This window comes from Chrysemys picta, chromosome 9, assembly GCF_011386835.1.
Source record: "Chrysemys picta bellii isolate R12L10 chromosome 9, ASM1138683v2, whole genome shotgun sequence".
Lineage (NCBI taxonomy): Eukaryota > Metazoa > Chordata > Testudines > Emydidae > Chrysemys > Chrysemys picta.
The window spans coordinates 17838478-17852092 of record NC_088799.1 but is presented as its reverse complement, the minus strand read 5'-3'; the positions used below and the strand labels follow the sequence as shown (position 1 = coordinate 17852092).

At 42.3% G+C, this 13615-nt stretch overlaps 1 protein-coding gene across 4 annotated transcripts in view; it reads right to left on the bottom strand.

Moving 5' to 3' along the window:
• Nucleotides 1-12482, bottom strand: part of WDR49 (WD repeat domain 49) — an 81514-nt gene extending 69032 nt beyond the window's left edge. For 3 of the 4 annotated variants that reach the window (XM_065557823.1, XM_065557825.1, XM_065557826.1), the window contains exons 1-2: nucleotides 9612-12482; nucleotides 9098-9314 (exon numbers count right to left, since the gene is read on the bottom strand). In XM_065557823.1, coding sequence (XP_065413895.1) covers nucleotides 9098-9256 — 159 coding nt within the window. In that variant the 5' untranslated portion in view covers nucleotides 9257-9314; nucleotides 9612-12482. Of the gene's footprint in view, nucleotides 1-9097; nucleotides 9315-9611 lie in introns of those variants that run through there. The other variant, XM_065557824.1, reaches the window with a different exon arrangement.
• Between the last annotated feature and the right edge of the window lie 1133 nt (nucleotides 12483-13615).

Below are 13615 nucleotides of genomic sequence, written 5' to 3'. Positions count from 1 at the left end.
CACCATGGCTAAATCATAGATCTATAAATTTGCTGCTGCCAGCTGTGTGGCGTTTCCCCTGGTGCAAGCACTGTGGATGCCAGCTATAAGGCTGCCTCTCGAAGACCCCTTCAGAAACCAGGCTGAGAGCTAGACAGGCGTGCCAGGGGTGGGGATCGGGATGGGACGGTTGTGTCCAGGTGTGGCTGCAGCACACAGCACTGAGGACATTACAGGTAGCCTTGCAGTCCATCGAGCAGGCTGCCGTCACTTAGACCTCTAGGGCAGTGGCTCTCAAACTAGGGTCGCCGCTTGTTCAGGGAAAGCCCCTGGCGGGCCGGGCCGGTTTGTTTACCTGCCGCGTCCGCAGGTTCAGCTGATCGCAGCTCCCAGTGACCGTGGTTCACCGCTCCAGGCCAATGGGAGCTGCAGGAAGCGGCTCGGGCGGAGGGAGCACACCCAGATCAGGAAGATTTAAAGCCACCTTAGCCTCCTCCTTCCCCTGGACTACAAGTTCTGTGCTGCCCCCCTTAGAGGCACAACACAGAATCTCACCCTTCAGATGTAAAATTTCTGCAGATTTGGGCCTATATCCTCTTCTCATTAGTTGCTTCATTGACTTCTTCTGGCAGTATAGTCCATACAGGAGCCTGTTTCAGCTCTCCAGAAGAAACAAGTTCTTTGTCATATTGCTAACTGCTGTATACTTAGATGACACCACATAGTTTCTGAATGTTTCCCCTGCTGTAAATTATTTACCTTTATGGAAGTTACCAATGATATTGATCCTGTTAAAGACTTTTATTCAGCGCTGTCTATTTAAAAGTGTAGCAGGCTCATTGGCCCTCAAAGTCTTGTCTTTATGGCACCTATAAAATCCTGCCTATATGCATTCCTGGGAAAGGACGTTTTATTAATATATTTTATATATATTTTATAGTGGCAGTGCCTACAAACCCTGCCTGACATCAGGGCCATGTCATGCTGAGCATTGTACAAAATACACAGTAGGAGGCAGCCCTTGCACAAAAGAACTTACAGCAGCTGTTCCCAAACTGTGGGTTGCAATCCCAAATGGGTTCACGCCATCAGCAGATGGGGCAGCGGCAATCTCTACTGTGTGGAGGACACCATTTTGCTCCTCATAGCGTGACCTCACATGTATGATGCATGCGAGGTCACGCTGTGAAGCATGCCTTTTTGCTATTCAAAATGGCATCCTCCACACTGTCTGGGGTCCCAGGAGGAAATAATTCATTACAATAGGGTCATGGCAGCAAAAACCTTGGGAATCACTGCCTTACAGTCTAAAGAGAGGGAGGAAGGAAGCATTGTTAGCTCCTATTTTGTGGATGGGGAACTGAGGCACACAGAGATTGTTATTTATCCAAGGTTATGCAGGACTTTTATGGCAAAGAACCCAGATTTTATGAGTCCCAGTTCAGTGCCTTAACCACAAGGCTATCTATTCTTCCTCTCTGCAAGGGTTTCAGCACCTATTGATGTTAATGTTCAGAATGTGGCTAATGTGCTGGGAAACCTTAGGAACTGCTGGGGACAGTCATTCTCTGGTACAGAAATGTCTTTTTTTTTTTAAATAATAATCTGGGAGGGATCATTGGCACAAACTTTATGGCGCACATACCTAGAAGTATGGCAGTGCAGAGCATACATGCATATTTAATAAAAAAAAGCATATAACTTGTGTTCTTAAAGATCTCTATTAAATGCATGCTTTCTCCTAGGTGTCCATCCCAGCAATTACATTTTTATGTTAACATCGGTTATAAATTCTAACAGCCCACTACATTTAAAAAAAAAAAAAAGATATTTGGCAATCTACAACTGTCATTTCCAATTGTCTCACACATGATGGTATCTGATTGGACTTCACTGAACTCCTTTAAAATAGGAAATAAATCCTGTGATACTACACTGATTTGCTGACACTGTCAAGAACAGAGCTGTAATTTTTCTCACGGGGGGCGTGGGGGAAAGAAATGAACCACTTGAGCTAGGCATTCAGCAGGTGATCTTACTGTTTTTATATCAAAGTATTTGCGGTTTGGCATTTTTGAAAAAATGCCATGACAATGCCCGTCTTGATCTGAGTATCACATATTGACACATGTAGGATGGGATTTTCATTGGCTGCAATGACACTATTCATTTAGGGACTGATCCTACTTCCCATAAAGTCAACAGCAAAATTCCCATTGACTTTAGTAGTAAAGGATCTGGGGAAAATGGAGCTGATCCACATTTTTTTCCAATATTGCAAAATTACCTTTTTATTTTTCAAAAATGAAAAAGTTTGCAAAAAATTGGCAACTCTTCCAAAATGTTTTGTTTTGCTCAACCTTTTTAATGCACACTTTTATTGAAAACATTATCAAAACCATTGCAGCAATGGTTGACATTTTTCATTTATCAAAACCATTAGTTAATAATTTCCGTAATGATTTTAATTAAACAATGATTAAAATGTTTCACAAAACATCCAGAAAAAAACAAAACAAAATCTGGGTCCTGTTTGATCCCTGCAAAGCATAAACAACTTTGAAATTTAGAGTATTTTTTCCCAACATATGGGGGTGGTGAGGGGGGCAAGTTTAGCAGGTCTACTAGTTGAGTGAGGTATTACTCAGTTTGAGCAAGTCTATTACTCTAAGACATGAACATGGGAGCAATGTGCCTGAGTGGTCTAGGTATGGAACTCTGAGTCTGGAAAACCGGTGTTCTTAAACTAACACAGCCAATCAAACTGGGTGCTCTTTTACTAAGAAAAAGCACTGACACTCAGTTTTACAGTATTTGTAAGGTAAATTTTTAAAATATTTTGGTTAATTATAGCAATTAAAACAACGTTCCAACTTTCTCATTTCCTGGGCCTATTAATGGTAAAGGTTTTTTTGGGGCGGCGGGAGGCAGTCCTACTTTACATCATCAAATGGGTTAACTTATATGATTAAATTGGCAGCCCTAACTGAATGGGAATATTGGAAGTCAATCAAAGGTTTCTAGGCATATCATCTATGAAGAGATGTAAATAGCACTGGGTTTCCAAACTCCATTCTAACAGCTCAAGATACATATAGAACCAAAGTCATCATCCTTTTGCTACTATTACTGTTGCATTCAATAAAAAGTTGGGTTTCCTCTACTGAAAAATTCTGAGACTTGTACAGACTTTTGCTGTGGGCAAAAGGGTCACTTCAACAATGTGGTAATATTTTACAATTGATACCAAAAATCATTTTAAGTTTCATCTGCATTAAACTATAATGCCAAGCCCATCAAAAGGGCACTTAGCAAATAGAGGTCTTCCCATCCACATTCCAGGTAGTACCATCAAAGTCCACTGTTTTTAGATTTATATATGTATTACACACACACACAAAGGAGTTAGAAGAACATTATTATGGTTGCAAAGTCAAGCATTCAAAAATTATGAAAAGTCAGAGTTAAGGTTGCCTGTACATGGGAAATTTCAGGTTCAACAGTTAAAGTTTGGTAAAGTTATAAGCAACTGTAAACTGGGTCTTATAATGGAAAGTGTCTTGCAATCTTAACTATTGGTGAATCTACTAGCACCACCTATTTGTGCAATTCTAATATGAATTAGAAACCTGGAGTCTCATCCTGTTTCCACAGTAGCAATATTCCAATTGATTTTAGTGGAAACTAGGTTTGAATTTTTTGTATAAAAATTAATTGATGTACTATACAAACCTATGTAATACTGGAAACAGGCAATAAGGCAAGATTGTAGATAACCTAGAGCATTGCGCCGTGACCCCCTTCCGACAACAAAGTTACTACATGACCCCAGGGGGAGGACCGGAGCCCGAGCCCTGCCGCCTTGGGTGGGGGGCAAAGGGGGCCCCAGCCTGAGCCCTGATGCCCTGTGTCAGGGGAGAGAGGGCCGCAACCCAAGCCCCACTGCCCTGAGTGGGGGTGGAGCTTGGGCTTCAGCCCTGGGTCCCAGCAAGTCTAATGCTGGCTATGGCAACCCCATTAAAATGGGGTTGCGACTCATTTTGTGGTCCCCACAGTTTGAGAACCGCTGACCTAGAGAGTCAAACAAGAGACTATTTTGGGGGATTCAGATGGGAGGAGAATATAAATGTAAAGGTTAATCTGTTCATATTTATTTTTATGTAATTGTTTCCTACAAATTATTTTGATGAATATGAGTGGCCAGAAGTACTAATAATTGAGTGAATGAATTTGAGAGTATAATTTATCAAACAAAATTTAATTTGGTTGAAATTTGCTTCCATATCACTCACAAGACTCTCAGAAAGTTCTAAAGCATGTTTTTAGAGAGATATAAAATTACACAATTAGACTTACTAAAGGCAACTCAGCAAATTGCAACCCTCTACAAATTGTGTTCCAGAAATGTGATTTAAAGTGACAGATAGCTTGGAGGTAAACAGAAATGATGGTTGGTTGCAGCTGGACCATACACATAGTAAAGTCCATGTATCTTAAGCATGTTAGGTGATGCACCATTCCATTTGTTCCCAAAATTAGGCTCAAAGGACAGTGACTGATAGTCTGGAGAGAAATAGAAATTGCCGTTCTTAGGCTGAACACACACAAAAGGAAACCCAGTGACTGCAGCTATGAAAATAAATGGTAGTTTGCAGGTGTATGTTGCACAAAATGAACGCCATCCATTTTAAGCAGTCTTGAAGGCCACAAAAGCAGAGCAACTGGAAATAAATAAGAAGCCTGCACTAAAAATTATACCCCTGAGGTAAAGCTATTGCCTAGCACAGCACAGCTACAGACAGGAAGGGGATCCACATGCAATCCAGTCCATCTGCCCTGAACATTAAGACCCAAAGGCCACAAATGCTTTTTTGCCTTAAAAGCAAAAACTACACTCAGAGGCAACTTTATCTCATGTGAAGCTAAAACCAATGATTTTGTGTTGCAATCACTAAATAAAAGCTCTCTGAGCTGTCAAGATGTTTGTACTTGATCCTTCTCTGTCTTTGTCTTGCATTTTGTATGTGCAATGTATATTCTGCATTGGGGGAAAATGGTAGCTATGCACAGTTTATTTAAAGTGGTATCTTCTTGTGTGTGTCGATATTGGTAATTGGCAAATGAAGAGCAATAGCAGACAAGTTCTTTTAATCCCTGTAAAGCATGTAGTGCGATCACTGAGCATGTCCTGCTGGGCTCAACGTCCTTTCAAATGAAGCCCTAGTGTGAGGTCACCCGTAATACTGGACATCTCAATAAGCGATGATTGGTCAGATAGAGCTTTTGAGATCTAATTATTCCATTGTGCCAGGCAGGTGGTTTAATTTGGGTCTAATGAAGTACGTGATTACAATAGCTTCCTCTGCCTCAGCTGTACCTTCCCTGGGTGTTTCTCTGCTAATGCCTGCTGCTTCCGTTTGTATCATACTGTATATTGGCAGGAAATTACAGCAGTGTTGCTTCCATGTTCATGAGAAGCACCTCCACATAGAAGAGGGGTCAACAGGTTGATCCCCAGTTTCATCTTCAGGTGGTATTATTGCTTCTATTTCATAAAATAAAGTTCTGCTGTGCCAAAATCTACAATCTCATGAAGTGGGCAAAACATATTTCCTCTCTGAAAAGTCTAACTCAGATCACCTGTGGAGTTCTTAGTTAGATATTGAGTGACAGGAAACATTTCTGTGCAAATGAATTGGACACAGGAGTAGTTTACCTGAAAACATCCATTACTCACAGCAGTATATAAACAGTAAGTAAAACTCAGTTCAGATTTTTTTTCTTCAGTGCTTAGATTTCACAGAGGCCTATTCAAGTAGGTTTAGAACATTTTGGCTATTCTTACAGAGCTATCAGGCCTGAATCTCCTCTCATTTAAACCAGTTTCATTTAAACCACTGGTATCTCTCTGCCAACTTCACCAGAGTTACTCCAGATATACACCACTGCAAGTGAAAGGAGAATTATACTGTACCAAAAAAAACAAAAACAAAAAAAAAAAAAATGGGTATTTTTCCTTTTGCAGTGTCATAGGGCTCTCTTCTTTGGGTTACTTTGTCACTTTATCTATCTGAGCACGTTATCCCCCACTCCACCCCTCATAATTATCGTATCTGAATACCTTAATGAATTAAACCTCTCAGAACCAAGAACAAACCCCAGATTCTCCAAATCCCAATCCAGTGCTTTAAGGCACAAGCCCACCCATTCCTAATTCTGTGTCTGCTTGTAACAGGTCGAGCACTCACCGCCACGGCATCTCCTGCTGGTCGTCTGGGAATTAGCTCAGTTCCAGCCTCGGAGCGTCTCCTGCTGGCCTGTGTCTTCCTACCAGTGCCTGCTTCCTCCTGATCTTCACCACTTATAAGCACTTCAGGCCCCGCGTCCTTCCCGGTCCCTGGCGCCCCTTACCTTGGGGTGTTGCCCCACTGGGAGACGCTGGGTCTCCCCTCCCTTGGGAACCCCAATCCCCTAAGCCCACCTCGCCTCAGTGACCCATTGCTGGTCCTCATCTAGCACCTTTCCTCAGGGGCAAACTGCAATCTGAATTGGCCACTCATCATCAGCAAGGGAGTTTGGACCTGCGGCCTCTCCCTGCAACCCTAGTACCTCCTTAGGCCTTCTTGTCAGGCCTCAGCCTGGGAGGTCACCAGGCCTGAGCTCCCAACCTTAGTCTGCCCCTTCCCCAGCACTGGTCTGTCCAAGGTACTCTTTGCTCCTTCAGGCAGCTAGGTCCATCTCTCTCCAAAGCTAGAGAGACCCCAATTACCCCTTCTGGTCTGCCCTCTTTTATACTGGCTTGGCAAGCCCTGATTGGCTGCCTCTCAGCCCCAGCTCTCCCAGAGCTGGCTTTTAACCCTTTCAGAGCTGGAGCGGGGTGACTGTCCCGCTACAATGCTTCATGGATGCAGCCCACATTTTACGTAAGAACTTGTCTACATGATGCAGTGAAGCACTCTACAGGAGTGTGATTTGTAGAGTGCTCTAACTGGTCCATGTAGACCCTGCTGGCGCACATTAAAAGGTACTGAAAAGAGCATGTCAGCAGGGTCTACATGAGGCAGTTAGAGAGCTCTACAAATCACACCCCGAAGAGCAATTTCCCGCACCATGTTAGCAAGCCCTAAGACTCTGCTTTATGAATGCAGTTCCTGTGGAGATTATTGATGGCAACTGCTAATAGGTCTGCCCACCCAAGAGAACATATTTACCATCAAGAAAAGCTATTCTGTCTGAGGACAGGAAAACACTGAATCTAAGTTGGAACTCTGAACAACTCTTCTTTTCCCCTAAAAAAATCCCTTTTTGGTCCCTCTTCACTCAACCTCCTAAATCCCCGTGTCCTTGTCATAATTTTGCATCAGACCATTTACTGGGACACCCTTAAGCGCATGTCAGAGCCCCTTCTTAATCAGCTCGGGGAAAGGGTTATTGCTGTGTGACAGACAGGGGCCTCAAGCCCAAGAACCTTGTATAGCAGTGAAGAGTGTTGTCTTGCTGTCTCAAAGCAACTGGGCCACTGCAAATGTCATTATTTTTCATGGAAATGTTTTGCCCACTGCACTCCAACAACAGATGTCATGATTAGAGATAGGAAGTGGGTCAGATTCTGATTTAATTTACACAGGCATAATCTGGAGAAACTGTAAATCCTGAGACCACTGTAGTCAGTTGAGATACTCCAATTTTACACTGGTGTAACTGACATCAGAATTTACCCCTGGCCTACAGGTCTCAGATTTAGGAGTAAATCAAGACTCCAATGAAATGACTCCCAAGATCACAAGATGTTTTTGTGACATTTCAGCTCCAAATGGGCAGAAATCTCATGAGATCAGGTATTTTCATATGATTTCCACCATTTACTCGTGGTATTTTGGCTGCATCTCAACCAGACAACAGGCCCCTTTCTCCCCTAGATCCAACACAGCACCAAAACAGACGGGGTGGGTTCTAATCCAGGAATTTAAGTCTGAGCCACAGAATCTGCCTGAAACTGGAAGAAGTTCAAAATCATCTAAGTTACCGATTTTGGCTCATCTCTAATTGTGGGCAGTATTTGCCTGAGTCATGGCTGCACAGATAAGTAGCATGGCTTCCTGAAGAGTAGTGCTAGGTCAATGGCCCCTTGTTTGCCTAAAGCTAGGGTTGTATTGTGTCATGTTGAATATGTATGGGAGTTTTATTTAAAGCTGCTCCTGGGAAAGAAAAAAGATAAACCTTTCTTTGGTCACCTCACTTTTAGGCAGTGAGTTTATTCTTGATTACTGTTTGTTTTTTTTTCCACTTGACTAGTATTTCTAATCATAGAATCATAGGACTCGAAGGGACCTTGAGAGGTCATCTAGTCCAGTCCCCTGCACTCATGGCAGGACTAAGTATTATTTAGACCAGTGGTTGTCAAACTAGGGCCACCGCTTGTGTAGGGAAAGCCCCTGGCGGGCTGAGCCGGTTTGTTTACCTGCTGCGCCCGCAAGTTCGGCCGATCGCGGCTCCCACTGGCAGCGGTTCACAGCTCCGACTGGCCGCGATTCACTGCTCCAGGCCAATGGGGGCTGCAGAAAGCAGCGCGGGCCAAGGGATGTGCTGGCCGCCCTTCCCGCAGCCCCCATTGGCCTGGAGCGGCGAACCGCGGCCAGTGGGAGCCGCGATCGGCCGAACCTGTGGACGTAGCAGGTAAACAAAGCGGCCCGGCCCGCCAGGGGCGTTCCCTGAACAAGCGGAGGCCTTAGTTTGAGAACCACTGATCTAGACCATTCCTGACAGGTGTTTGTCTAACCTGGTCTTAAAAATGTCCAATGATGGAGATTCCACAACCTCCCTAGGCAATTTTATCTAGTGTTTAACCACCCTGACAGTTAGGAAGCTTTTCCTAATGTCCAACTTAAACCTCCCTTGCTGCAATTTAAGCCCATCGCTTCTTGTCCTAATCTTGGATTCACACCCAACTAAGAGAATTTTGTCTGTTTCTACATCCTATATTTCCTTATGTAGACACAGATCCACTTTTCTTGATACCATATGACAATATAAACATTATTGATAATGCTTTCTATATTTCCTTGATAAGCAACTCAAAATCCTTTCAATTAATATTTTAATTAGGAAATTCACTTACCATAAAAATCTCTTGCATTTTCATTAAATCATAAATACTTAGTCTGTTTTCAAGTTGTTCCGGAACATTTTTCATTGCTGTAGTGTCTTCTGTTCTGTCTGAGGTCAGACACCCAGCACTGGGCTGGGAGTCGTTAAGTGAAAGATGTGGGTAGCTCATGCTTGATTCACTTTAACATCTTCTGGCACATAGAGTCATATTTGACTCAGTTCTTGTCCTTTAAGAAAAATATTTTTTTTTAGTTTTTTTTTTTGTAGAAATCCAATAACTCAAATTCAGAGACAACGTATATAAAGAGGGAAAAGATCAATTTAAATAAAACAATAAAAACATTTTTAACTCTTGACTTTGAATTTTATTTCATAACATACCAGACCATTAAAGATACTCTCCAACATTCTATTTATTAAAGGTACGATGTACCTGGCTTCCTTTGATTGTAACTAACTAATACAGAAAGCAAGTGTACAAACATTTCTATTTGATATCTAAATATGCATTCCATTTTACTTACCTTGTCATTAATAATGTGATATTTAATGATGTGATTGTATGTGATTATAACTCCATTATTTTTGCAGAACACTTTGGTAAGCTCTATTCGAGAGTAAAAATAGTTGTAAAGAGTTTAAACTAAAGGAACGTACAGAGTCCTTTGCTTTTCTTGTTCTTGGTGCTTACAAAGGTTTCCTGGCAACGTATACAAAGCTAGCTAAGCTTCCCTCCCTTCTCTCCTCTGGTTATTGGTCAAAATGGAGGTGTTTGCATAAGAGGGCTATTTGCAAGCACGACTAGAAGTACAGTATAGCTATAAAGGAATGGCAATGGCATCATTTAATCAAATATAGCCTCCTGTAAAAGTGACCTTTTTTGCATACTACAAAATAAGATTTGTTTTAAGTGAACCAGCTTTTACATCACAGTCAACTGCAAATTTGGAGTCCGACTTTGCCAATCCTCATTGTGCCCACTGCCAGGCACAATCTTATTGATTTCAGCTAAGTTTCACGAGGTAATAAATGATGCAATTTGGCAAAAAGGGTGGGCAAGATTTGACCTTTTATCCTGTGTTTGGGTTTAGATCATAATTATATTACAGTAGTGCTCAGAGACCCATATCAGGATTGGATCCCCATGTGCAAGGTGTTGTATAAGCACAAAGGTAGACCAGGTTCCCCTGCCCTAAAGAGTGTGCAATCTATGGGCATGTCTAGGCTGCAACCCACCTCCCCCCAAAAAAGAGGCAGCAATTCTCAGACCCCAGGTCAACTGACTTCCATGGCTCACACTATGGGAATAAAAATAACAGTGTAGATAATTTGGGCTTGGACTGGAGCCTAGGGCCTGATTGGGCTTCAGAGCCCAGGTTCCAGCCTGAGCCCAAATGTTTACACTGATATTTTTAGCCCCATCATGTGAGCTCTGCACACCTGAGTCAGTTGACCTCAGCTCTGAGACTTACTGCCGGTGGTCTACTATATGAGGCCTCAGTTTTCCATGAATGGTAAGAAAAGTTTCTTGCATGCATATGTTTTGCAGGATTGGTGATGGAGCAGACAAGCAACATATGCAGGGTTGGGAAGAAAGAGCAAATCAAATATACACCATTATATATATATGTGTGTATACACTTGCTATGGGTTTGTTTGTTTGTAATTGCACTGACTTTTGCCAAGTGGGTGTTAATCTAACTGTGTTTTCTTGCAGGCATCAGGCAGAAAACAGATCTTCAGAAGGGATGTGAAGGAGAAAGAGGTAGGGCTCTTACTGATTAGTTCATGGAGGGTGTTCCAGCTGTAAGTGGCAGGGTTGAAGAAAACACAAACATGGTTGATGGAAGAGTGGAACTATATTCCTTTGAAGTACCAATTATGAATAATTAAAAGGACATTTCCTTTCCTAGGTCCTAAATCCCATAACTAGTCATTTAAAACAGAAAGAAATGTAAACATCTAATTTCTTTTGCTTTGCTGATACTCTGTTTTGTGCATTTCTCTTATCTTGGACATGGAAAATAAGGATATATTAATATTTAGAATATCACTTCATTTTATGATATTAAATTAGTTTGTACTACACTTATCACTTCCACTCAAGTTTACATGCATTAGAACCAGATATTCAGCTGGTCTAAACCTGCAGAACTAGATGTAGCTGATTTATGCTACCTGAGAATCTGGTCTAGTGATGGAGCATTTGGGTTTATTAAAAATTGTCTTTGTTGGAACTAAACAAAACAATGGAACTATTTCCATTAGTTTTGGAGAAGATTACGCTCACCTAACTGAAGTTAGGGTCAAATTTATCCTAGACGTGTCCCTTTAAATCCTCCATAGTGCCCTCTTTCTTTCCTGTAGAGAGCACGGTAGCCAGATTACAGTCACTTTTGCCTGATTTCTGTGCACCTCCCAGGCATGGGGATTTCTTTAAGTCCCTAGTTGAGTGTATGGAAATATAGCTATTACTTTTCTTTTCCTTCCAGCAATCATGTAAACCCTATCTTACCTTCTCTTCTATTTTGTGAGAATGTAGCTGGATTTATTTGCAACACCTATTGTTTTACCTTTTCAGTTTTGCCCCTACATTTAGGCAGAGGATTCCACTATATTCTCTCTGCTCTGTCCTAGTAAAAACGTGGGATGTTAAAAAAGTAAGGTCCTGAAAACTCACCATCAGTGGGAGGTGCTCAGAGGCATCACACTCTGCTGTGGTTGGACGTGGAAGGGTGGTCTGCTCCTCCTACACCTCCTCTAATGGCCAATTTGAAAGCAGCTTCTGCTAAGGAAAAGGGAATGAGAGGGAAAACGATATACCAAAATAAAAGCATGGCAGAACCTATAGATACAAACATGCAGGGCTTGATAACTCCTTGAGTTTCACTGGCAGAAGCCAGTTTGGAATCCCGTCACAGGGTAAGGGAAGGATGATGTCAGGCTGGCCCCCACTCCATCACAGCTGGGTTGGGGAGAAAAGGTTATTGCAGCAAACATCATCAGTTTGCATCCACAAAGATTAAATCTAAACCTAATCTATCATGGACACTGTAATTCCACCTCCCTTAAAATTCCCCTCAAAATTTGTTTGCAGTACCTATATTGGTCCCAAGAGAGATTAGAGAGACAAGGTGGGGGAGGTAATATCTTTTTTATTGGACCAACTTCTGTTGGTGAAAGAGACAACCTCCCTCCAGCCACACACTCCTAGTTGTCACCTACCCTCACACATGGGGACCCATATGGGATATCATTAAACAGTTAATAGGAACCATATATTCTGAAATAAATCTTTCCCAACACCCCTTTTCTGGACTTCAATACTCCCCCCCCCCCTCCGACACTCAACCTCATCATCAGAAGCATCCTCCCCACTGATTAGTACTCACAAACTCAAAGGTTTCAGAGTAGCAGCCGTGTTAGTCTGTATCCGCAAAAAGAAGAACAGGAGGACTTGTGGCACCTTAGAGACTAACAAATTTATTAGAGCATAAGCTTTCGTGGACTACAGCCCACTTCTTCGGATGCATATAGAATGGAACATATATTGAGGAGATATATATACACACATACAGAGAGCATAAACAGGTGGGAGTTGTCTTACCACCTCTGAGAGGCCAATTAATTAAGAGAAAAAAAACTTTTGAAGTGATAATCAAGCTAGCCTAGTACAGACAGACAGTTAGATAACAAGTGTGAGAATACTAACAAGGGGAGACAGATTCAATGTCTGTAATGGCTCAGCCATTCCCAGTCCTTATTCAAACCGGAGTTGATTGTGTCTAGTTTGCATATCAATTCTAGCTCAGCAGTTTCTCGTTGGAGTCTGTTTTTGAAGTTTTTCTGTTGTAATATAGCCACCCGCAGGTCTGTCACTGAATGACCAGACAGGTTAAAGTGTTCTCCCACTGGTTTTTGAGTATTTTGATTCCTGATGTCAGATTTGTGTCCATTAATTCTTTTGCGTAGAGACTGTCCGGTTTGGCCAATGTACATGGCAGAGGGGCATTGCTGGCACATGATGGCATATATCACATTGGTAGATGTGCAGGTGAACGAGCCCCTGATGGTATGGCTGATGTGATTAGGTCCTATGATGATGTCACTGGAATAGATATGTGGACAGAGTTGACATCGGGGTTTGTTACAAGGATAGGTTCCTGGGTTAGTGGTTTTGTTCAGTGATGTGTGGTTGCTGGTGAGTATTTGCTTTAGGTTGGGGGGTTGTCTGTAAGCGAGGACAGGTCTGTCTCCCAAGATCTGTGAGAGTAAAGGATCATCTTTCAGGATAGGTTGTAGATCTCTGATGATGCGCTGGAGAGGTTTTAGTTGGGGGCTGAAGGTGACAGCTAGTGGTGTTCTGTTATTTTCTTTGTTGGGCCTGTCTTGTAGGAGGTGACTTCTGGGTCTGTCAATCTGTTTTTTCACTTCAGCAGGTGGGTATTGTAGTTTTAAGAATGCTTGATAGAGATCTTGTAGGTGCTTGTCTCTATCCGAGGGATTGGAGCAAATGCGGTTATATCTT